Below are 23,165 nucleotides of genomic sequence, written 5' to 3'. Positions count from 1 at the left end.
TCTATTATTGAGCCTATTATCTTTAGAGACTACATAGGGGTATTTATCATTTAGCTTTGCTGTATAACAAATGACTCCAAAACTTAAAACAACGTGATTTATTATTTCTCAGGATTCTGGATTGACTTGGCGGTTTTGTTTCATGTGTTATCAGCCAGGGTTATCCCTGTGGCTGTGTTCAGCTGGCATCAGGGTTAGAAGATCCAAGAAGACCTCTCTCACGTGTCTGGGGCCTTGTTGCTGACTATTGGCTGGAATGTGCTCCACTGCCCCCTAAATGGCCTTTCCAGCAAGATAGCCTGGACCTCCTATGTGGTAGCTTAGAGCTATGAAAGAGCAGGAAGAAAAGCTGTCAAGCCTCTTAAACAGTAGACTTGTAACTGACATGGTGTCATATTTATTTAAATTTTTTTTGGTCAAGCAAGATCCAGGGCAGCTGGGATTCAAGGGGAAGGGAAGTAGACCACTTCTTGATAAGAGGAGTGGTATGTTCTTACAGGGAGGGGAGAAATTGTTGGCACCCATCTTTGGAGATTACTTACTGCAGGGGAAGTTGTAGTAAGTTTTGTCTTAGTACTAACATACTTCTTGGATAAGGTCACCTGTTAAAAATTTAATTCTGTAGTAGAATTTTGCCTCTTTGGATTCATTAAAAACAGTTCTAAATGGTTGGGTAATATTAAGTTAACATTTTTTCCAAATGTTAATTCAAAGAAATTTTTTATGAAGATTCGTTTGGCCAGTCAACAGGAGGAGGGAAGAAGGGAAGAGTAGAGGGTAAGGGAAAGGCTTGTTGGATGTGAAATCTAAAAATGTGATTGTTTTGAGGAGAAGTATAACCATTTACTTGGGTCCTTGCCTTTTCCTGTCAAAATAAACTTCATAAGCTGCTTTGTTTATTTTTTTCTTTTTTCCCCCCAAATTTATTGAGATATAATTGACACATAACATTGTGTAAGTTTGTTACACAGTGTGGATTTGATACTTACATATTGCAGAATGATTACCACCATAGTGTTAGGTAGCACCTCCATCATGTCCCATAATTATTTTATTTTATTTTTTATTTATTTTTTGGCTGCACCAGGTCTTAGTTGCAGCATGTGGGATCTTCACTGAGGCACGCAGGATCTTTCATTGTGGTGTGTGGGCTTCTCTCTAGTTATGGCATGTGGGGTTGTTTTCTCTCTCTAGTGGCACACAGGGTCCAGAGCGTGTGTGCTCTGTAATTTGCAGCACGCAGGCTCGCTAGTTGAGGCTCATGAGCTCAGTAGTTGTGGCAAGCCAGCTTAGTTGCCCCGCGGCATGTGGGATCTTAGTTCCTTGACCAGGAATCGAACCCGCATCCCCTGCATTGTAAGGCGGATTCTTTACCACTGGACCACCAGGGAAGTCCCTATGTCCCATTATTATTTATTTTTTTGTGGTGGCAACATTTTAAGATCTCTCTTAGCAAGTTTCAAGTATATAATACAGTATTATTATATTACCATGTTGTACATTAGATCCCCAGAACTTATTTATCTAATAACTGGAAGTTCGTACTCTTTGGCCAACATCTCCCCGTTTCCACCATCTCCCCACCACCCACAAGTTGCTTTGTTTAGCTTAGTGCTGGAGACTAAGGAAAAGGAATTAAAAAGATACGATGTAAGTGTTCTAAAAAGTCATATATGTCCTGGGCTTAAACTATTTCTTTCTTGTAGCATTAAAATGTAATCACTAGGCTCTTTTGAGTTTTTACCTGGTATTCTTTAAGTTTTTCCTATAATATAAGACTTTAAAAGTCTAAAGACCACGGAGGTGGCTGCCTTCTTGGTTGCCTGTCTATTCTGGAAAGTGTTGGATAAAATTGAGTCATGGGAAGGAGTAATTTTATATTACCAGCCTTGTTTGTTCTTACCAAGACACTCACATAACTCATGATCTTGATAACTAACACACATGAGACTGACTAGGCTGGGGAGGTTTTTTTTTTACTTGATTCATAGTGTTTTCATACTTTTCCTATTACCATACCAAAGAGCAGCTTCTTCCTGCTATCTCTTCTTTGTTAATCTCAAAAGTGCTCTCAGAATCCTCAAGTAGCACCACTGTAATGATTATATGGGTTAAACATTCCCTGTAGGTTCATTGGTCAGGTCTGCCATATCAAAAACTGCTTACGAGAACTATGCTTTGTTCTTAATATCAGGAATATAAAATGTTTTTGAAACAGGTAACAGTACCAAACCTTTCTCCAGCCTAACTACATACTTGAAATTTCTGTTTGGCCCTTCCCCAACCTTTGCTGCAGACAAAATGGAAATCCTTTTAGGCTGTGAACTTCATCATAGTAAGACAGAAACTGTTCATTTGTCTTATTGTCATGGTGCTGTAATATATTCCTCCAAGACAGTAGTAAATGTTTCTATTACTGTGTAGAAGATACTTGATTAAATGGCATCTCAAGTGATTTTAGTGTGGACAGAGAGCTCCTGTCTCTAGGCTTACATAAAATTTAACTTTGAAAAGACACTTTTGTTAATACTGTTTAGTGTCTTGTTTTGGAGGTTGGACTGTTACAGGGAGATGCAAAAATCTGTTGGTGTTTCAATAGTTGTTCTAAGATGTAATCCCAGGATTAAATATTGGTTCTGTGTGTGGGGTTTTTTTTTTAAACTTGAAGTGTGTTTTCTATGCTTTGATCATCACATGAGACAGTTTTGCAAGTATGTAGCAAGTCTTCTAGCATAATAAAATTTAACAGCTTGCTTGACGATTGGTCACCTGTCTTACAGAGGTTGTCAGTCTATAGGAAGACTGATTTAACTGTGGGTAGATTCATCATCTTGAGCTCCTTAGGTTAGTGTTGGAGAACTTGTGAAACAGAAACTGACTATGCTTTGGAAGAGTGAAGAGTAAAGTCCGTGAGAAGTGTTATTTTTAAATTTCAAGGATTTACAGTTCTAGGTGAATAGTTTTTATATATTTCAAAACATCAGAGTACCAGAACTTAACCATATGCTACTTACTAAAAATAGTGCATGTGAGTTATTTGGGAGGGTGGGAGCACATAGTTTTACAGGGTATAATGAGAAAAGGGATGTCTTTTTTACCTCTTTTTAAGGTCTTCATTGTCCTGCCACTTTAAGTAGCCTAGAAGCACACCAAGATAATGATATCACCGTTTGTTTATATCCCCATTTTCTCAAGCTTGGGACTATGGTACATGGTGATTAATGCTATAGAAGAGTTCTTTAGATTTCTAGTTTGGTATGTAGCTGTTAACTGAGGTGGAATTGACTGCTGTAGATCCTGGTTATTCAAATGCCAGGAAGGGAGCTCTTTCCTTAGCATTACAGTATTTTCTTTGGAATTTAGTGAGCGCTGGAATCTTTTGGCATAGATGCTCCACCATCTATTAGAACGTAGACTCTTCCCATCTACCTGGCTATGTGCCACACTTGTTTTGGAAACAGAGTATTGAAGAGCACGGACCGCTGCTTCAGTAGCTAAAAGGAGAGGTAATTTCAGATCCTGACAGAGACCCTGTGTGGAGTCTAACCTGTCCCGACAACTTAGCTACCAGTGATCATCAGTTCCAGAAGCAAGAAACAGCTATTTGCTTGTTTTGCTTTTGGTACCATGTGTACCACGCTAATATTTTTGTCCCCTTACTTTCTACAGAAGTAGTCTTCCGGAAGAGTTGTGATTTTCCTATCTTAACACTGTCATTTACTCAACCATCTTCTGCTTTGACCTTGACTGCTAAAATTTTAAACTTGTTCCTTGTTAGGTATATGATCCTGTGGATGCAGTATCAGTATATTACTGCCTTTCCAAGTGCCTTACTTCATTGAATCTAAGACGCAATTAATTGAAAGACGTACTACTAAGAAAGAAAAGGTATTGCCACTTAAGCTGACATGCCATTGATTGTAGTATGCAGTTTGATTTCAAGTATATTAAAAAAAATCTTACAATCAATGAAAGATGGTATTATCTTTCTCTACATACTTAAAATTACTGTGTGTAATTGTAACAATCTGTTCTTCAACAGATATTTACTGGGGACTCACCCTGGACCAGGGACTGTGCTGGAGGTCAGGTCCCTATTTGTCATTGGGTTGAGAGACATTAAATAATCACACATAGACTATAAACCATCCTGAGTTGCTAAGGCAACTTGCACTTTTCCATCGTAGTATTTAACAGGAAACGGGATGGAAATAGGGGAGAAGGGCTTCTAGGAGACCTGTCTCTAAGCACAACATTTACATGAAGACTAAAGGCGCATGGAGTTGGGGTGGGGCGTGCAGAGTATTCCAGGCAAACTGTTCCTAGAGTCTTGAACTAGTTAAATTAAAAATTTAACTTTTAGGGCTTCCCTGGTGGCGCAGTGGTTGGGGGTCCGCCTGCCGATGCGGGGGGCGTAGGTTCGTGCCCCGGTCCGGGGGGATCCCGCGTGCCGCGGAGCGCCTGGGCCCGTGAGCCATGGCCGCTGGGCCTGCGCGTCCGGAGCCTGTGCTCCGCGGCGGGGGAGGCCACGGCGGTGAGGGGCCCGCGTACCGCAAAAAGAAAAAATTTAACTTTTAAAAATTAAAATTAAAACTAATTGATTAAGAAAAAAGTTTTGAAATGAGTAAATGGTAGTTCATGTAGGTAAAATGAGGTCTAGGAAAGGTTCTTGATCTTCAATAATGAACAAAGAATATTGTCTTTAATTATAACAGAACATTTCCACCTAAGTGGTTGCTGCTGAAGTGCTCAAAAAACCGAACTCCTTGTTCTCTGGTGTTATCCAGTCTCACTCAAAAACACCTATTCCATTCATGTTCAGTAATTAAATCTTAATATACTGTTTGTCACTATAGACTTTCTCTTTCCTGACACTATAGGTGATTAGGCTGAATTGAACTGGACTTCCCCTTGCAAGTTGTTTATGTGCTTTTGTTTATCATCTCATTTGCAAGTGTTTGAGCACCAATTCTGCTTGATATGTACTGTGCTAGGCATGCTAGGCATTCATTCATCCACCCATTTAGACATTTGAGTGTCTCTTGTGTTCCAATCTAGGAAATGCAGTAAAAAGAATATGATATACCTTGTCTCTAACTGAAGGGATTTAGAATTAAGCATTCAAGGGGCTTCCTTGGTGGTGCAGTGGTTGAGAGTCCGCCTGCCGATGCAGGGGATGCGGGTTCGTGCCCCGGTCCGGGAGGATCTCGCGTGCCGCAGAGCGGCTGGGCCAGTGAGCTATGGCCGCTGAGCCTGCGCGTCCGGAGCCTGTGCTCCGCAACGGGAAAGGCCACAACAGTGAGAGGCCCGTGTACCGCAAAAAAAAAAAAAAAGAAAGAATAAAAAAAGAATTAAGCATTCAAGGGGTAGATGCAAGGGTACACAGAGTTTGGTAGTTGTGGATAAAATATTGATCGCAAGATATTACTGTACCATACCATATATGATACTATATTTGTATAGTATAGTTAATAAACAATAAGCTGCTTGGAGAAAGAAGGAAGTCCCTGGGGAATAAAAACGATTATTTTTCATCCTAAAAAAGCAGTGTGTGAACAGTAATCTTTTTTTTTTAACATCTTTATTGGAGTATAATTGCTTTACAATGGTGTGTTAGAGGTAATCTTTTTAATTGGAAGTGTTTAGTGTTGATGTGTTTTAAAATCATAACTGTGGGGGCTTCCCTGGTGGCGCAGTGGTTGAGAGTCCGCCTGCCGTTGCAGGGGACACGGGTTCGTGCCCCGGTCCGGGAAGATCCCACATGCCGCAGAGTGGCTGGGCCCGTGAGCCATGGCCGCTGAGCCTGCGCGTCCGGAGCCTGTGCTCCACAACGGGAGAGGCCACAACAGTGAGAGGCCCGCGTACCGTAAAAAAAAAAAAAAAAAATCATAACTGTGCTATTGTGAAAATAGATAACAGTGAACTGGGGTCCAGCCTTTTTAAGACATTTTTTTAATAGATCTTTATTGGAGTATAATTGCTTCACAATACTGTGTTATTTACTGTTGCACAACAAAGCGAATCAGCCATATGGATACACACGTCCCCATATCCCCTCCCTCTTGAGCCTCCCTCCCATCCTCCCTATCCCACCCCTCTAGGTCATCTCAAAGCACCGAGCCGATCTCCCTGTGCCATACCGCTGCTTCCCACCAGCCAACTATTTTATATTAGGTAGTGTATATATGTCGATGCTACTTTCACTTCTCCCCAGCTTTGCCCTCCCACCCCATGTCATCAAGTTCATTCTCTATGCCTACCTCTTTATTCCGGCCCTGCAACTAGGTTCATCAGTACCATTTTTTTTTTAATTCCATATATATGCATTAGCATACGGTATTTGTTTTTCTCTTTCTGGCTTACTTCACTGTGTATGACAGACTCTAGATCCATTCACCTCACTACAAATAACTCAATTTCATTTCTCTTTATGGCGAGTAATATTCCATTGTATATATGTGCCACATCTTCTTTATCCATTCATCTGTCGATGGACACTTAGGTTGCTTCCATGTCCTGGCTATTGTAAATAGAGCTGCAGTGAACATTGTGGTACATGACTCTTTTTGAATTATGGTTTTCTCAGGGTGTATACCCAGCAATGGGATTGCTGGGTCATATGCTAGTTCTATTTTTAGTTTTTTAAGGAACCTCCATACTGTTTCCCATAGTGGTTGTATCAGTTTATATTCCCACCAACAGTGTAGGAGGGTTCCCATTTCACCACACCCTTTCCAGCATTTATTGTTTCTAACTTTTTTGATAATGGCCATTCTGACCAGCATGAGGTGATACCTCATTGTAGTTTTGTTTTGCATTTCTCTAACAATTAGTGATGTTGAGCATCTTTTCATGTGCCTCTTGGCCATCTGTATGTCTTCTATGGTGAAATGTCTATTTAGGTCTAATGCCCATTTTTTAACTGGGTTGTTTGTTTTTTTGATATTGAGTTCCATGAGCTGTTTGTATATTTTGGAGATTAATCCTTTGTCTGTTGTTTCATTTGCAAATATTTTCTCCCATTCTGAGGGTTGTCTTTTTGTCTTATTTATGGTTTCCTTTGCTGTGCAAAAGCTTTTAAGTTTAATTAAGTCCCATTTGTTTATTTTTGTTTTTATTGCTGTTACTCCAGGAGGTGAGTCAAGAAAGATCTTGCTGTGGTTTATGTCAAAGAGTGTTTTTCCTATGTTTTCCTCTAAAGGTTTTATAGTTTCTGGTCTTACATTTAAGTGTTTACTCCATTTGGAGTTTATTTTTTGTATGGTGTTAGGTAGTGTTCTAATTTCATTCTTTTACATGTAGCTGTCTGGTTTTCCCAACACCACTTATTGAAGAGGCTGTCATTTCTCCACTGTATGTTCTTGCCTCCTTTGTCGTAAATTAGGTGCCCACATGTGCGTGGGTTTATCTTTGGGCATTCTATCCTGCACCATTGATCTATATTTCTGTTTTTGTGCCAGTACCACACTGTAGCTGATGACTGTAGCTTTGTGGTATAGTTTGAAGTTGGGGAGCCTGATTGCTCCAACTCTGTTTTTCTTTCTCAGGATTGCTTTGGCTGTTCAGGGTCTTTTGTGTTTCCGTACGAATTGTAAGATTTTGTTGTTCTGATTCTGTGAAGAATGCCATTGGAAGTTTGCTAAGGATTGCACTGAATCCGTAGATTGCTTTAGGTAGTATAATCATTTTCACAATACTGATTCTTCCAATCCAAGAACGTGGTATATTTCTCCATCTGTTATGTCATCTTTCATTTTTTTCATCAGTGTTTTATAGTTTTCTGAGTACAAGTCTTTCTGTTTTCTTTTTTTGTTTTTTTTTTTAAATTTCAGTACGCGGGCCTCTCACTGTTGTAGCCTCTCCCGTTGCGGAGCACAGGCTCTGGACACACAGGCTCAGTGGCCATGGCTCATGGGCCTAGCCGCTCCGCAGTGCGTGGGATCCTCCCGGACCAGGGCACGAACCTGCGTCCCCTGCATCGGCAGGCGGACTCTCAACCACTGCGCCACCAGGGAAGCACAGTACAAGTCTTTTGACTCTTGAGGCAGGTTTATTCCTAGGTATTTTATTCTTTTTGTTGCAGTGGTAAATGGGAGTGTTTCCTTAATTTCTCTTTCTGATTTTTTGTTGTTGGTGTATAGGAATGCCAGAGATTTCTGTGCATTAATTTTGTATCCTGCAACCTTACCAAATTCATTGATTAGTTCTAGTAGTTTTCTGGTGACCTCTTTAGGATTTTCTATGTATAGTATCATGTCATCAGCAAATAGTGACAGTTTTACTTCTTCTTTTCCAATTTGTATCCCTTTTATTTCTTTTTCTTCTCTGATTGCTGTGGCTAGAACTTCCAAAACTGTGTTGAATAGGAGTGGCAAGAGTGGACATCCTTGTCTTGTTTCTGATCCTAGTGGAAATGCTTTCAGTTTTTCGCCATTGAGTATGATGCTCGCTGTGGGTTTGTCATATATGGCCTTTATTATGTTAAGGTAGGTTCCCGCTATGCCCATTTTCTGGAGAGTTTTTATCATAAATGGGTTTTGAATTTTGTCAAAAGCTTTTGCTGCATCTGTTGAGATGATCATATGGTTTTTATTCCTTAATTTGTTAATGTGGGGTATCACATTGATTGATTTGCATATATTGAAGAATCCTTGCATCCCTGGGATAAATCCTGCTTGATCATGGTGTGTGATCCTTTTAATGTGCTGTTGGATTCTGTTGGCTAGTATTTTGTTGAGGATTTTTGCATCTATATTCATCAGTGATATTGGTCTATAATTTTCTTTTTCTGTACTATCTTTGTCTGGTTTTGGTATCAGTGTGATGGTGGCTTCATAGAATGAATTTGGGAGTGTTTCTCCCTCTGCAGTTTTTTGGAAGGGTTTGAGAAGAATAGGTGTTAAGCTCTTCTCTAAATGTTTGATAGAATTCGCCTGGGAAGCCATCTGGTCCTGGACTTTTGTTTGTTGGAAGATTTTTAATTACGGTTTCAATTTCTTTACTTGTGATAGGTCTGTTTATATTTTCTAATTCTTCCTGGTTCAGTCTTGGAAAATTGTACCTTTCCAAGAATTTGTCCATTTCTTCATGGTTGTCCATTTTATTGGCATATAGTTGTTTGTAGTAGTCTCTTATAATCCTTTGTATTTCTGCAGTGTCAGTTGTGATTTCTCCTTTTTCATTTCTAATTTTATTGATTTGCGTCCTCTCTCTTTTTTTCTTGATGAGTCTGGCTAAGGGTTTATCAATTTTGTTTATCTTCTCAAAGAACCAGCTTTTAGTTTTATTGATCTTTGCTATTGTTTTCTTCCTTTCTATTTCATTTATTTCTGCTCTTATCTTGATTTCTTTCCTTCTACTGACTTTGGGTTTTCTTTGTTCTTCTTTCTCTAGTTGTTTTAAGTGTAGGGTTAGATTGTTTATTTGAGATTTTTCTTGTTTCTTGAGGTGAGATTGAATCGCTATAAACTTCCCTCTTAAACTGCTTTTGCTGTGTCCCATAGGTTTTGGGTCATCATGTTTTCATTGTCATTTGTTTTTATGTATTTTTTTTCTTTGATTTCTTCAGTAATCTCTTGGTTATTTTTTAGCACACTGTTTAGCCTCCATGTATTTGTGTTTTTTACAGTTTTTTTCCTGTAATTGATTTACAATCTCTTAGCGTTGTGGTCAGAAAAGATGCTTGATACGATTTCAATTTTCTTAAAGTTTCTGAGGCTTGATTTGTGACCCAAAATGTGATCTATCTTGGGAAATGTTGTATGTGCACTTGAGAAGAAAGTGTATTCTGCCACTTTGGGGTGGAATGTTCTATAAATATCTATTAGATCTATCTGGTTTATTGTGTCATTTAAAGCTTGTGTTTCCTTATTTATTTTCTGTTTGGATGATCTGTCCATTGGTGTAAGTGGGGTGTTACAGTCCCCTACTATTATTGTGTTACTGTCAATTTCTCCTTTCATGGTTGTTAGCATTTGCCTTATGTATTGCGGTGCTCCTATGTTGGGTGCATAAACATTTATAATTGTTATATCTTCTTGGATTGATCCTTTGATCATTATGTAGTGTCCTTCCCTATCTCTTGTAGCAGTCTTTATTTTAAAGTCTATTTTATCTGATATGAGTATTGCTACTCCAGCTTTCTTTTGATTTCCATTTGCATGGAATATCTTTTTCCATCCCTTCACTTTCAGTCTGTATGTGTCCCTAGGTCTGATGTGGGTCTCTGTAGACAGCATATATATGGGTCTTGTTTTTGTATCCTTTCAGCCAGTCTGTGTCTTTTGGTTGGGGCATTTAATCCATTTACATTCAAGGTGATTATTGATATGTATGTTCCTATTACCATTTTCTAATTGTTTTGGGTTTGTTTTTGTGGGTCTTTTTCTTCTCTTGTGTTTCCCACTTAGAGAAGTTCCTTTAGCATTTGTTGTAAAGCTGGTTTGGTGGTGCTGAATTCTCTTAGCTTTTGTTTGTCTGAAAAACTTTTGACTTCTCCATCAAATCTGCATGAGATCCTTGCTGGGTAGAGTAATCTTGGTTGTAGATTTTTCTCTTTCATCACTTTAAGTATATCCTGCCACTCCCTTCTGGCCTGCAGAGTTTCCACTGAAAAATCAGCCGATAACCTTATGGGGATTCCTTTGTATGTTACTTTTTTGTTTTTCCCTTGCTGCTTTTAATATTTTTTCTTTGAATTTAATTTTTGTTTGATTAATATGTGTCTTGGTGTGGTGTTCCTGTATGGGACTCTCAGTGCTTCCTGGACTTGGGTGACTCTTCCCTTTCCCATGTTAGGGAAGTTTTCCACTATAATCTCTTCAAATATTTTCTCAGACCCTTTCTTTTTCTCTTCTTCTGGGACCCCTATAACTCGAATGTTGGTGTGTTTAGTGTTGTCCCAGAGGTCTCTGAGATTGTCTTCAATTCTTCTCATTCTTTTTTTTTAATTTTGCTCCTCGGAAGTTATTTCCACCATTTTGTCCTCCAGCTCACTTATTCGTTCTTCTGCCTCGGTTATTCTGTTATTGATTCCTTCTAGTGTACTTTTTATTTGTTATTGTGTTGTTCATCTCTGTTTGTTTGTTCTTTAGTTCTTCTAGATCTTTGTTAAACATTTCTTGTATTTTCTCAACCTGTGCTTCCATTCTATTTCTGAGATTCTGGATCATCTATACTGTCATTACTCTGAATTCTTTTTCAGGTAGATTTCCTATTTACTTTTCATTTATTTGGTCTTGTAGGTTTTTGCCTTGCTCCTTCATCTGTGACATATTTTTTTTGCCGTCTCTCTTTTTTTTTTTTTTTTAATGAGTGGAATTGTGTTCCTGTTTTACTGGTTGTTTGACCGGAGGCTTCCAGCACTGGAGTTTGTAGGTTATTGGGTAGGGCTGGGTCTTGGTGCTGAGATGAGGAACTCTGTGAGACCTCACTCCGGTGAATATTCCCTGAGGTCTGAGGTTCTCCGTTAGTCCAGTGGTTTGGACTTGGAGCTCCCACCGCAGGAGCTTCCCCCCGAACCCAGGCTTGTGAATCAAGATCCCACAAGCCACGTGGGGTGGCAAAAAAAAGAGAGAGAGAGAGAGGCTTCCCTAGTGGTGCAGTGGTTAAGAATCCGCCTGCCAATGCAGGGGAACATGGGTTTGAGCCCTGGTCCGGGAGGATCCCACATGCCGTGGAGCAACAAAGCCCGTGCCCCACATCTACTGATCCTGCGCTCTAGAGCCCATGAGCCACAACTACTGAAGCCCGTGGGCCTAGAGCCCGTGCTCTGCAACAAGAGAAGCCACGACAATGAGAAGCCCGTGCACCACAATGAAGAGCAGCCCCCGCTCCCGTAGCTAGAGAAAGCCACATGCAGCAACAAAGACCCAATGTAGCCAAAAATAACTTTAAAAGAGAGAGAGAAAAATAACAAAGTAAAAAATAAAATTAGACTGGGAAGCTAACAGATATGTTAGAATGTGAAAATAAAAATATAGATGAATCAACAACTGGAAGGTACATCAGTACCACAATAGTAAGAAAGAGGAAGAAAAGGGAAAAATGGCGGCGGGGGGCGGGTGGCCTTAGCTGTGGAGAGTGGGTCTTAAGCAAGGGCGAGGTTTGGGTGGTGGGCGGGGCCGATGCTCAGGACCCACAGGGCTGGAAAAGGTGCTGGGGGCTGTGGGGGATGGGGCTTAGGCTCAAGGAACAGAAGGGGCCCAGGCCTGCCCCCCAGCCTGGTCTCAGAGGGCAGGGGACCTCACCTGGGCACTAGCAGGCTTCCTGGGCTCAAGAGGACAGGGCAAACGCCCTCCTCTCCTCTTCTGCTCCTCCAGTCTGGGGTCTGAGAGGGCCCCTCCCACCTGCCTCCCCTGATCTCCCCAGCCTCCCTACTATGCCCCCAAGGACCCATGTGGCCTGGGAGCTCAGCAGGCTCCCCTGGCCCAAGTGGGTGGGGCAGTTGCCCTCCGTTCCTCTCCCGCTCCTCCTGGATGGCCCCTCCAGCCTGTCACTCCTGATCTCCCCGGCCTCCTTCCCATGCCCCCAGAACCCACGCGGCCTAGGTGGGGCTTTAGATAGGGAAGGAAGCAGCTTGGGAGCTCAGCAGCCTCCCCTGCCTGAGTGGGCCAGGTGATCGACCTCTGCTCCTCTCCTGCTCTTCCCAGAGAGTCCCTCCCTCCTGCCTCTCCTGATCTCCCTGGCCTCAGGGGCGCTGATCTTGTCTGACCTCCACTTCTCCTCCCCGCTGGGTCCCCCAGTCCTACCGGTTCACTTCAGGGTTCCTCCCATCTCCTTGGGGGTCAGAGTCCCCCACCAGCGGCCAGTAGATGCCCTAGTTGTGGGGAGACGCTAACTCCACATCTTCCCACACTGCCATCTTGACTCCTCCCTTGACAATTTTTAACTTCAGGTTCATAATTGGGTTAATTATATCCATTGTCAGAATTTCATATTGGTTTCTGCTTTGTGAAACTTTAAATATGCCAAAACAAATATGAATCCCTTATAACTCAGCTGTAATTTATAGAAATATCAGGGAATTTGCTGGCGGTACAGTGGTTAGGATGCAGTGCTTTCACTGCCAGGCTGGGGTTCAATCCCTGGTCGGGGAACTAAGATCCCGCAAGTGGGCCCGGCCAAAAGAAAGAAAGAAATACCATATAAGTCTGAACTCACAGCTTCTTTCCTATAGTTGAGTTTTCCCACTTACAGAATAGTGATAGCCCTCATTATACTCTGACTTCCTGACTCCTGCCTCCTTTCCTCCCCTCCTCCCCTACCCCTGCCCCTTTATTCAAGCCCTGGTTGCATAATTAAAGTCAATAATGAGTCTAAAGAAAGAATTTTCTTTAAAATTTTGTAATTCTTTTAATCCTTGTTTTACCTTAGGGTAATCAGGATCTCCTTTGTTACATAGAATTTTAGATCTTGTTGACTTTATATGTATAAGTACAATAAGGTTACCTTGCTTAGCTTTCCTTTCTAGGTTGTGATATGAGTAGTAGAAGCTTTCAGTATTTGAACATTTTGTAGTACAACAGATAGGATTATATAAATGACAAATATTGCTAATATCTTTATGTAGCATATCATTTCCCTTTTAAAAGATATGTCCTTTGTGAGAAAAGTGCTTTTCCCCCTTTTTATCTAGAAAAAATGTTTTAAGCCAGAGACACATCAGCTATCTATTTGATCACTACGAAGCTATGGATATTGTCACACAAATAGCACTTGTAAGGATTTCCTGGAACTTGGCAAAAGTAACTTAAAAAAACAACAGAAAAAACCCGTCTCCAGAAATTAATAGAATCATGTAATCGCCTTAGAAAGGGCATTTATGTTGTATTAACCATATCTGAAAAGCTACTCATAATGAGCTTTTTCTTGCTATAAGCATTCTCTTAAAACATTTTGAACAGAACATTATGAATGTATTTAATACCACTGAACTATACGCTTTAAAATGGGTAAGATGGTAAATTTTATGTTTGTGTATTTTACCACACACGAAAAAACCCACACTGAAGTAATTTATAGTCCAGATGTGAGAGACAAGGTGTAGATAACTTTAGGAAAGTATTAGCCATGTTGTGTAGATTTCTCTATGTCATGCTTAAAATTCTTTTATTCTACAACAATAATATTTCTTTGGGATAAAAAGTGTTCGTGATTCTTTCAGACTTATGTCGGACTTTCCCAAGGGCATTAGGCATTTTGTGAGAATAAAATCTTGGGCAGGGAACGGGGCATTGGAAGAATGGGCCAAGGAAGGAAGCAAAGCCTGCTTCTGTGTCCAAACAATAGTGTTTTCTTTATGCAGGACTTCTTAAGAACCTTGAATATTCTTATAAGTATGTGGATTATAACATTTCCCAAACTTATTTGACCCCTAAATCTATAACCAAACCATGCTATTTTAGTTTAACTTCCTTGTTTTATAGATGTGAAAGTTCTGATCTGGAGAAGTTGAATGACTTGCTTAAAGTTACCTAAGAGCAGAATAATGAGAAAACGTCAAAGGAGATATATATATATATATATATATATATATATATATATATATATATATATATGTATATTTTAAACACAAATACAAGTTTTGTTGTTGTTTTGTTTTGTTTAATATTTATTTATTTGGCTGCACTGGATCTTAGTTGCAGCACGTGGGATCTTTAGTTGTAGCACGTGGGATCTTTAGTTGTGGTGTGTGAACTCTTATGTGGCACATGGGATCTATTTCCCTGGCCAGGAATAGAACCCAGGCCCCCCACCCCCCCACCCCTGCATTGGGAGTGTGGAGTCTTAGCCACTGGACCACCAGGGAAGTCCCATCAAAGGATATGAAGACTTGGAAAAACTGAATTCTGCCTGTTGCCCCTGCTGATATCAGCAAGAACACAAACAGGTTGTAGAATAACCATTATAATCCTTATGGAAACTTATTTTCATTAACATAATTACACATGAAATGGTTAGTTTCCAATATGTATAGAAGGGTTGTCAAATGGCGGTGAATGAAGATTCAGATGGAAGATAGTGTCTATCACGTTCATTTCTGTGCTCTTGGATGTTGGCAGATGAATTGGCCTCCTGGTTAAGCATGTTCTAGGGATAATTTTCCCTTCTCTAGGTAATGATCAGGTTTGCAAGTTCCAGTGTGTTGAACAGTACACTTATTTTTGCCTGTGTGTATGGATTGAGGAAATAATTTTTAAAAACCCATACATAATAAAAGGCATCGGTGCATGGTTAAAAAGGGGGAGGGGTACTTGTTATTTAAGTCAAAGAAGTGTTTAGCTTGAAAAACTCATGTGAATTCAAGAATGTGTGTATAAATATTTACCAAAACATTGTAATAGTGAAAAATAGGAAACAAATGTCCATCACCTAAAGAAAGGAAACATTATTGGTTTAGACACCTACTAGCAAAATGAACAGCAGTAAAAAGGAATAAACTATAAACTAGATCCTCATGGAAAAACATCTTACTATGTTGAGGGAAAAGCAAAGTATAGAAGAATACATGCCATGTAACACTTTTTAAATAAAAGTTTAAAAACGTGATAACAAAGCTACGTTGTTTATGGACACATAGAAAAGTATAAAAGTATGCAAGAGAATGATAAACAATAAATTCAGGGTAATCATTACTTTGGAGAGGAAAACAAAGAGGACTTCTTAAAGATCCAGAGTTGATACAACAATGTTTAGATTGGGCAAAGCTGGGTCATAGGTTTGTGCTGTGTATTTTCTATACTTTTAGTTGACTTGAATTTTTTAAAAAGAGTACAGACTTTAACCTCAAATAAGGTTACCACTTCTGCTTATACTGAGTTCAGGGAAAGATTGGTATTGATACATGTTTCCATCAGTTTGTCTGTCTTTAAAATAGAAGGCAACATTATTAAGAGGGAAATAGAAAATATTAGAGTACCAGATTCTATAATTTGATATTTTCAGAAGTTAATTATAATAATTTTCTTTCAAACTCATCTAGGATAACTGAGTTACTAATATTTCCTAAGTTTTAAAAATTTGTAATTTTAAATACTCTAGCAGTTAATTTTTAAATACTAGCTTCAAGTATTATGCTGGACATATAAGTTAACATTTCTGTTGCAACCCTGGTAAGATAGTGCAGCAGGGAGAATGCAGTACTATGGTGATGACAGACTGCTTCCCTTCAGTGTGTCTTGAAAACGCGGAACATACCTTATCTTTCTAAGTCTCACCCTTTCTTTTTTTTTTTTAAATTAATTAATTAATTTAAAAATTTTTGGCTGTGTTGGGTCTTCGTTGCTGTGCGCTGGCTTTCTCTAGTTGCAGTGTGTGGGGGCTGCTCTTCGTTGAGGTGCACGGGCTTCTCTTGTTGCAGAGCACGGGCTCTAGGTGCGCAAGCTTCAGTAGTTGTGGCACGTGTCTCACCCCTTTCTTGATTTCTTCATTTTGTGCTATCATGTTGCCCTTCACCTTCCCTTCACTTTCAGTTTTGCTGGTAGTGAGTTTTCCAGCATTGTCTTCTGTCTCTGATGCTTAATTTGTCAAACATAAAGGCAGTCAGGATTCAGTGTACATCATAATTTTCTGGGGGACTTGTTAAAATGCACATTGTTAGGCTACACTGCAGAGTTTCTGATTCAGTAGGTCTGGTTGGAGCCTGAGAATTTGCATTTCTAATAAGTTTTCTTGTGATAATGGTGCTGCTGTGCCAGGACCTCATTTTTGAGAACTACTACTTATCTAGCTCTTCTTTCTTTGCAGTTCATTCATCTTAAAAGGAGGTTCAGCTTGATTTCCTGGGCAACATAGTTTCTCAGGCATTCTAACTTGTACATTTCTAGTATTTTTTAGATTCAGACTAAAAAGACATGATATGGTAGAACATGTATAGTAGAACACCATGTCCTTACTCTAATTACTAATTACATGTTTTACTTGGGTTGGATACTTTGTATCTTTTTTTTTTTTTTTTTTTTTTGTGGTTTGTGGGCCTCTCACTGTTGTGGCCTCTCCCATCGCGGAGCACAGGCTCTGGATGCGCAGGCTCAGCGGCCATGGCTCATGGGCCCAGCCGCTCCGCGGCATGTGGGATCTTCCCGGACCGGGGCACAAACCTGTGCCCCCTGCATCGGCAGCCAGACTCTCAACACTGCGCCACCAGGGAAGCCCTGTATCTTTTTTTAAAAATAAAATTGGGGATTGGTCTAGATGATCTCTTCTGGTGTTGAATCATAATTTCTGCTTAAATCTTCTCATATCCTGATTAACACCACCAAAGATTCTTGATTTGTACAGCAAAATTTAGAACTATTAAAAATTGACTTTGGGGCTTCCCAAAGTCAAAAAAAAAGTCAAAAAAAATTGACTTTGAAGCCAATTTTCTGTGAAAGTAACTATAACCTCTCATTTTCCCATCTTGTTTCTCTCACCATATGCCATAGGGTAAAGACCAAAATGGTGAAACAAATCTGTATTCCATGCAGTCTGTATTTTGCTTCATAATTGTTAAGACTGGGGAAAGAGGTTTTTTAAAAATAGCTAATAGTAGCATTAATTTTTACCAACTAATGACCTATTTGAGTATTTAAGGATACAGTGAAAGGAAACTCTACATATCCCTTGCAGGACCCCCTCCCCACAGAGCTAGGAAGTTTCCTTTCTTTCTTTCTTCTTTCCCCTCAACCCGCACCCTGCATTCCCTGCAGTGGAAGCGTGGAGTCTTAACCACTGGGGCACCAGGGAAGTCCCAGGAAGTTTCCTTTCTCTTTGCTACAGTGCTATGATACAGAAATATCTGAGGCTCAGAGACTTTAGCGTTCTGTTTTCTTTAATAGTGGTCCCTTTTAAAGGAGGGGTAATCCTTTGGAAAGTAGGTATTCTTAAGGAGTCATATAAGGCATTATAATCATTCCTGTGTATCTCTTCATTGGATTTCATATTCCTGAGCCAAAAAAGGTAGTATTAGGAAATGTATTTAAAAGTTTGGCTAGAGAATGGACTTGAGGATACGGGGAGGGGGAAGGGTAAGCTGGGACAAAGTGAGACAGTGGCATGGACATATATACACTACCAAACGTAAAATAGATAGCTAGTGGGAAGCAGCCCCATAGCACACAGAGATCAGCTCAGTGCTTTGTGACCACCTAGAGGGGTGGGAAAGGGAGGGTGGGAGGGAGTGGGAGATGCAAGAGGGAAGAGATATGGGGATATATGTATATGTATAGCTGATTCACTTTGTTATAAAGCAGAAACTAACACACTATTGTAAAGCAATTATACTCCAATAAAGATGTTTGAAAAAAAGTTAAAAAAATAATAAATAAAATATAAAAGTTTGGGGACTTCCCTAGTGGTCCAGTGGTTAAGACTCCACACTTCCACAGCAGGGCGCATGGTTCTGTTTGATCCCTGGTCAGGGAACTAAGATCCCGCAAGCCGTGGTGCACAGCCAAAAAAAAAAAAGTTTGTAGTGAATTAAACCTTACTTGAAAATAATTAAATTAATTTGTGTAAGGTTTTGGGGCTGTTTGAACTAAGATAAGAAATACTTGGGAAAGTTGCAGAGAATCAAAATTGTTTATAACCCTTAATCTTTAAAAATAACAGTTCTGCTGTATACCTATAAACAAGGGGAGTGTACACCATCAAAGAAAAAAATTTTAATTGAGAACTATTTAGTAATATCCAGTTTATTCCCAAAACAGGACCTTTATTTTAATTTTTTTTAGATTTCAAAGGAAGATTATAAAATCTTTTTAGAAATTGAGGATCCTGTCAAAGTTCCCTCCTCCCTCTTTTTTCTAAATTGAATTATATATACTTTATTTCTCTATTGCTCTTTCTATAGAAAAGTTTTTCAATAAACAGGAAAATTCCTTGGTTTTGGGTTTTGTCTTAGCCCTACTCTCAATCCCAGTAATGCGTAATTTGCTATATGATATACAAGACAAATCTGAATACTATTTCTTTTGGAATAAGAAGTCAAGGAAATCAATGTATAGGTATAAAGGCATATGATAAAGCCAACTGTTAAACAAAAAATAGCCTGATGCGTTAGGGTATTTTTTTCTGCCCAAGTGATCTGTCTAGATCAGTGCCTTTATTTAATTTCAAGATTCATCTTTGTTTTGTTTTTGGCCACGCCACTCGGCTTGCAGGATCTCAGTTCCTTGGGCCATGGCAGTGAAAGCCTGGAATCCTAATCACTAGGCCACCAGGGAACTCCCTTCAGTTTTCATCTTAATGCAGGCACATCAAATTTTGTAGCTTCTGTGTCTATTCAGTCTAACTGGCTTTTCACTATTTTGAAATGAGATGGTCACAGCTTTTAATAGCTATTTTATTTTAATCCAAATTTATAGTCAGAACTCGTAAGTTATTTTTTTTAATATAGATTTATTTAATTAATTTAATTTTTTGGCTGCATTGGTTCTTCCGTTGCTGTGCGCGGGCTTTCTCTGGTTGCAGCAAGTGGGGGCTACTCTTTGTTGCAGTGTGAGGGCTTCTCATTGCGGTGCCTTCTCTTGTGGCGGAGCACAGACTCCAGGCGCGCAGTCTTCAGTAGTTGTGGCACACAGGCTTAGTTGCTCCGCAGCATGTGGGATCTTCTCGGACCAGGGCTCGAACCCGTGTCCCCTGCATTGGAAGGTGGATTCTTAACCACTGCGCCACCAGGGAAGCCCCTGGTAATTTATTTTTCAAATAGGCAGTAAATACACTTGTTAAAAGGTATAAAAGGAATACATATAGTTCCTATTCTCACCCCCAAAACAGACTTTCCTTCTGAAGGCAAATACTGTGAACTAGTTTCTTATGTATTCTTCAGAGATATTTTATGCATATACAAAGATGAATGGATATATGCTTTTTTAGTAAACAACTTTGATATATAGTATATGCAATAAAATTCAACAATTTTAAGTGTACAGTTTGAGTTTTAATAAATATATACACAGTTTTGTGGTCCCTATGAAAATCATGATACAGAATATTTCCATAACCCCCCAAATTTTCCTCATGTCCCTTTGCAGTTCAATCCCCTCCAGCTCTCTCTAGCCCCTGAAACTATTGGTCTGCTTTCTGTCACTATAAATTTACCTTTTTTAGAATGCATATCAGTGGAATCATACAGATTATAGTCTTTTTATGTCTGACTGATTTCACTTACCATTATGCCTTTGAGATTCATCCATATGAGTGCCTTGAACCAAGGAAGTGTTGAATGAGTATGTTAATTGTGTATTAGCTTAAGTTTGGGTTAAGGTTTTTTGAATTAATTATATCATACTGGCTCATGAAGTGGACTGATGGATTTTTTTTAATGGCTCAAATTTTTTTCCTTTCAGTTTTATTGACATACTATGTAAGTTTAAGATGTTCAGCATAATGATTTGACTTACATATATCATGAAATGATTACCATGGTAAGTTTAGTGAATATCCATCATCTCACAGATACAAAATAAAAGGTAAAGAAAAAAATTTTTTTCCTTGTAATGAGAACTCCTACGATTTATTCTCTTAACAACTTTCATGTATAACATACAGCAGTGTTGGGACTTCCCTGGTGGTCCAGTGGTAAAGAATCTGTCTTCCAATGCAGGGGATGCTGGTTCGATCCCTGGTTGGGGAACTAAGATCCCACATGCCGAGGGACAACTAAGCCTGTGTGCCGCAACTATTGAGCCCACGTGTTCTGGAACCCACGTGCCACAACTAGAGAGAAAAAACCCGCATGCCACAACTAGAGAGAAGCCCACGCTCCACAACAAAGAGCCCGAGCGCTGCAACTAAGACCCGACGCAGCCAAAAATATAAATAAAATAAATAAAATATTTTTTAAAATACAGCAGTGTTAATTATATTTATCATGATGTACATTTACATACCTAGTACTTATTTATCTTATAACTGGAAATTTGTACCTTTTGACTAACTCACCACCTCCCCTCACCTCTGATAAACAAATCTGATCTCTTTTTCTATGAGTTTGTTTGTTTTTGAAGTATAGTTGACCCACAACACTATGTTAGTTTCTGGTGCACAACATAGTGATTTGATATTTCTGTACATTACAAAGTGATCACCATCTGATGGATCTTATATTCACTTAGATAAATGTTAGTCAGAAGTAGATTAACTTTTTGTTTCAAATCAAGCAAGCATTCTTAGTTATAGTGAACTTTATTACAAACATTTGGGAATAGGAACTGTACAGTAGGTTGTTTTTTGTTTATTTTCCTCCTTGAGATGGGCAAGGAATCTCTGTTGTAGAGAAATACAAAATCACCAAATTGAGATACAAAAGAAAGTAAATATTGTTAAATCTTTATCTCAACCCCAGCCCTTTAAAAAACAAAACAGAACTTTATTTCTATACTTTATGCTTTGTCCTCCGAGCTTACAGATAGGATAAAACAGGATAATTGATGTAACCAAATGGCTGGTTGAATAAGTTAACTCAGAAGAAGGGACTTACAGAAATATCTATGTGTTGCAAGTTAAAAAGTTTACTTATGTAACTCATTAATAAGATTTGAGATAGTTTTTATTGTACTTTTAATAGATTTTACTGTTTTTACTGTTCTGGTTTTAACATATAATTAAAACTAGTCCTCCCTCAGAGCTTGTTTTTATCTCAAATACCAAGTCAAGGGGAAAGGGAATATAGTATGATTTCCTGCTTTGTGGTTTTTCAGGCATCCCCACCCAGTAACAAGTCTCAAGTTTGTGGATTCTTATGTTAAAGTAGCTAAGAAGCTGGCATCTGGTTGTGGAGCATTACTACAAGTAGTTCCATCTCTGATTACAAATCTTTATGATGGGTTATGTTCAGCCAGCCTTTGTAATACATCCTTTTTGTTTGTTTGTTTTTTGTAGTATGCGGGCCTCTCACTGTTGTGGCCTCTCCCATTGCGGAGCACAGGCTCCGGACGCGCGGGCTCAGTGGCCATGGCTCACGGGCCTAGTCGCTGCGCGGCATGTGGGATCTTCCTGGACCGGGGCATGAACCCGTCTCCACTGCATCAGCAGGCGGACTCTCAACCACTGCGCCACCAGGGAAGCCCTGTAATATATCCTTTTTTAAGTTTTTTCTACTACCTTTGAAACCTTGGTAGTGGATATGAGCTGAAAAAATACCAGTATCTTGTCAGATGGTTCCGTGTAATTTGGAACATTTATGACTTAAAGATGACTTAAAGAGTTTGTCTCAAGTATAACCTAATGGTTTTGAGGTACAAAAACCAGCCTATAGGGACTTCCTCTGGTGGCTCAGTGGGTAAGACTCTGCCTGCCAATGCAGGGGTTACGGGTTCCATCCCTGGTCCGGGAAGATCCCACATGCCGTGGAGCAACTAAGCCCGTGTGCCACAAGTACTGAGCCTGCGCTCCAGAGACTGCGTGCCACAACTATTGAAGCCTGCATGCCTAGAGCCCGTGCTCCGCAGCAAGAGAAGCCACCACAGTGAGAAGTCCAGGCACTGCAATGAAGAGTAGCCCCCACTCGCTGCAACCAGAGAAAGCCCACGCACAGCAACGAAGACCCACTGCAGCCAAAAAAATAAAATTAAATCTTTAAAAAAAAAAAGCTGTTGATCTTTTTTGAAAACTAATAAGTTTTTACTTAAAAACAGTTTTTGTGGTTCTTTAGTACGATACATGTTTACCTTCCTTATATTTACTACCTACTAAACTCCGAACAAAGCAAAAATGATTACTTGTATAAACATATATTTGCATTCAAGAATCCCAAATAATGAAATCCCAAAGATTTCATTAATCTACCCTTCTCTGACTTTGAAGGAGTGCTCCTAAAAGAGCTTTACTGGTGGGACAGAGAATGTTGGTAACAGTGACAATTTTATTAATGGATAAAAGTTATATTTATGTTGAATACATTTCTTTTTTCTCTCCTTCTTAAGGAATTGAACGACCTGGCGCGGGACCCCCCAGCACAGTGTTCAGCAGGTCCCGTTGGAGATGATAGTAAGTATGTGAAAGGAATGATAGAGTGAAACATAAAACAGCATAAAAATCTGCCTCTGGGGAACTCTGGGACTGACAAATATACATCTCTTAAGGTTATTTTGTGTGAAGAGATAATTATGCAGTAGAGAAGAGGCAGTATTTACCTTTACTTGCCCATGAAAGGTGCAGTTTTATGTGTATCCCATCATCTT

At 39.5% G+C, this 23,165-nt stretch overlaps 1 protein-coding gene across 1 annotated transcript in view; it reads left to right on the top strand.

Annotated features, from left to right (window-relative positions):
* The window catches only part of UBE2D2 (ubiquitin conjugating enzyme E2 D2), a 58,103-nt gene that overhangs the window by 19,428 nt on the left and 15,510 nt on the right, over positions 1 to 23,165 (top strand). Inside the window, exon 2 of the mRNA XM_060008742.1 lies at positions 22,908 to 22,971. Within this exon, the coding sequence (XP_059864725.1) occupies positions 22,908 to 22,971 (64 nt within the window). The remainder of the gene's footprint in view (positions 1 to 22,907; positions 22,972 to 23,165) is intronic.

This window comes from Delphinus delphis, chromosome 3, assembly GCF_949987515.2.
Source record: "Delphinus delphis chromosome 3, mDelDel1.2, whole genome shotgun sequence".
NCBI lineage: Eukaryota > Metazoa > Chordata > Mammalia > Artiodactyla > Delphinidae > Delphinus > Delphinus delphis.
The sequence above is the reverse complement of the archived record's forward strand: the minus strand, read 5'-3'. Positions and strand labels throughout refer to the sequence as shown.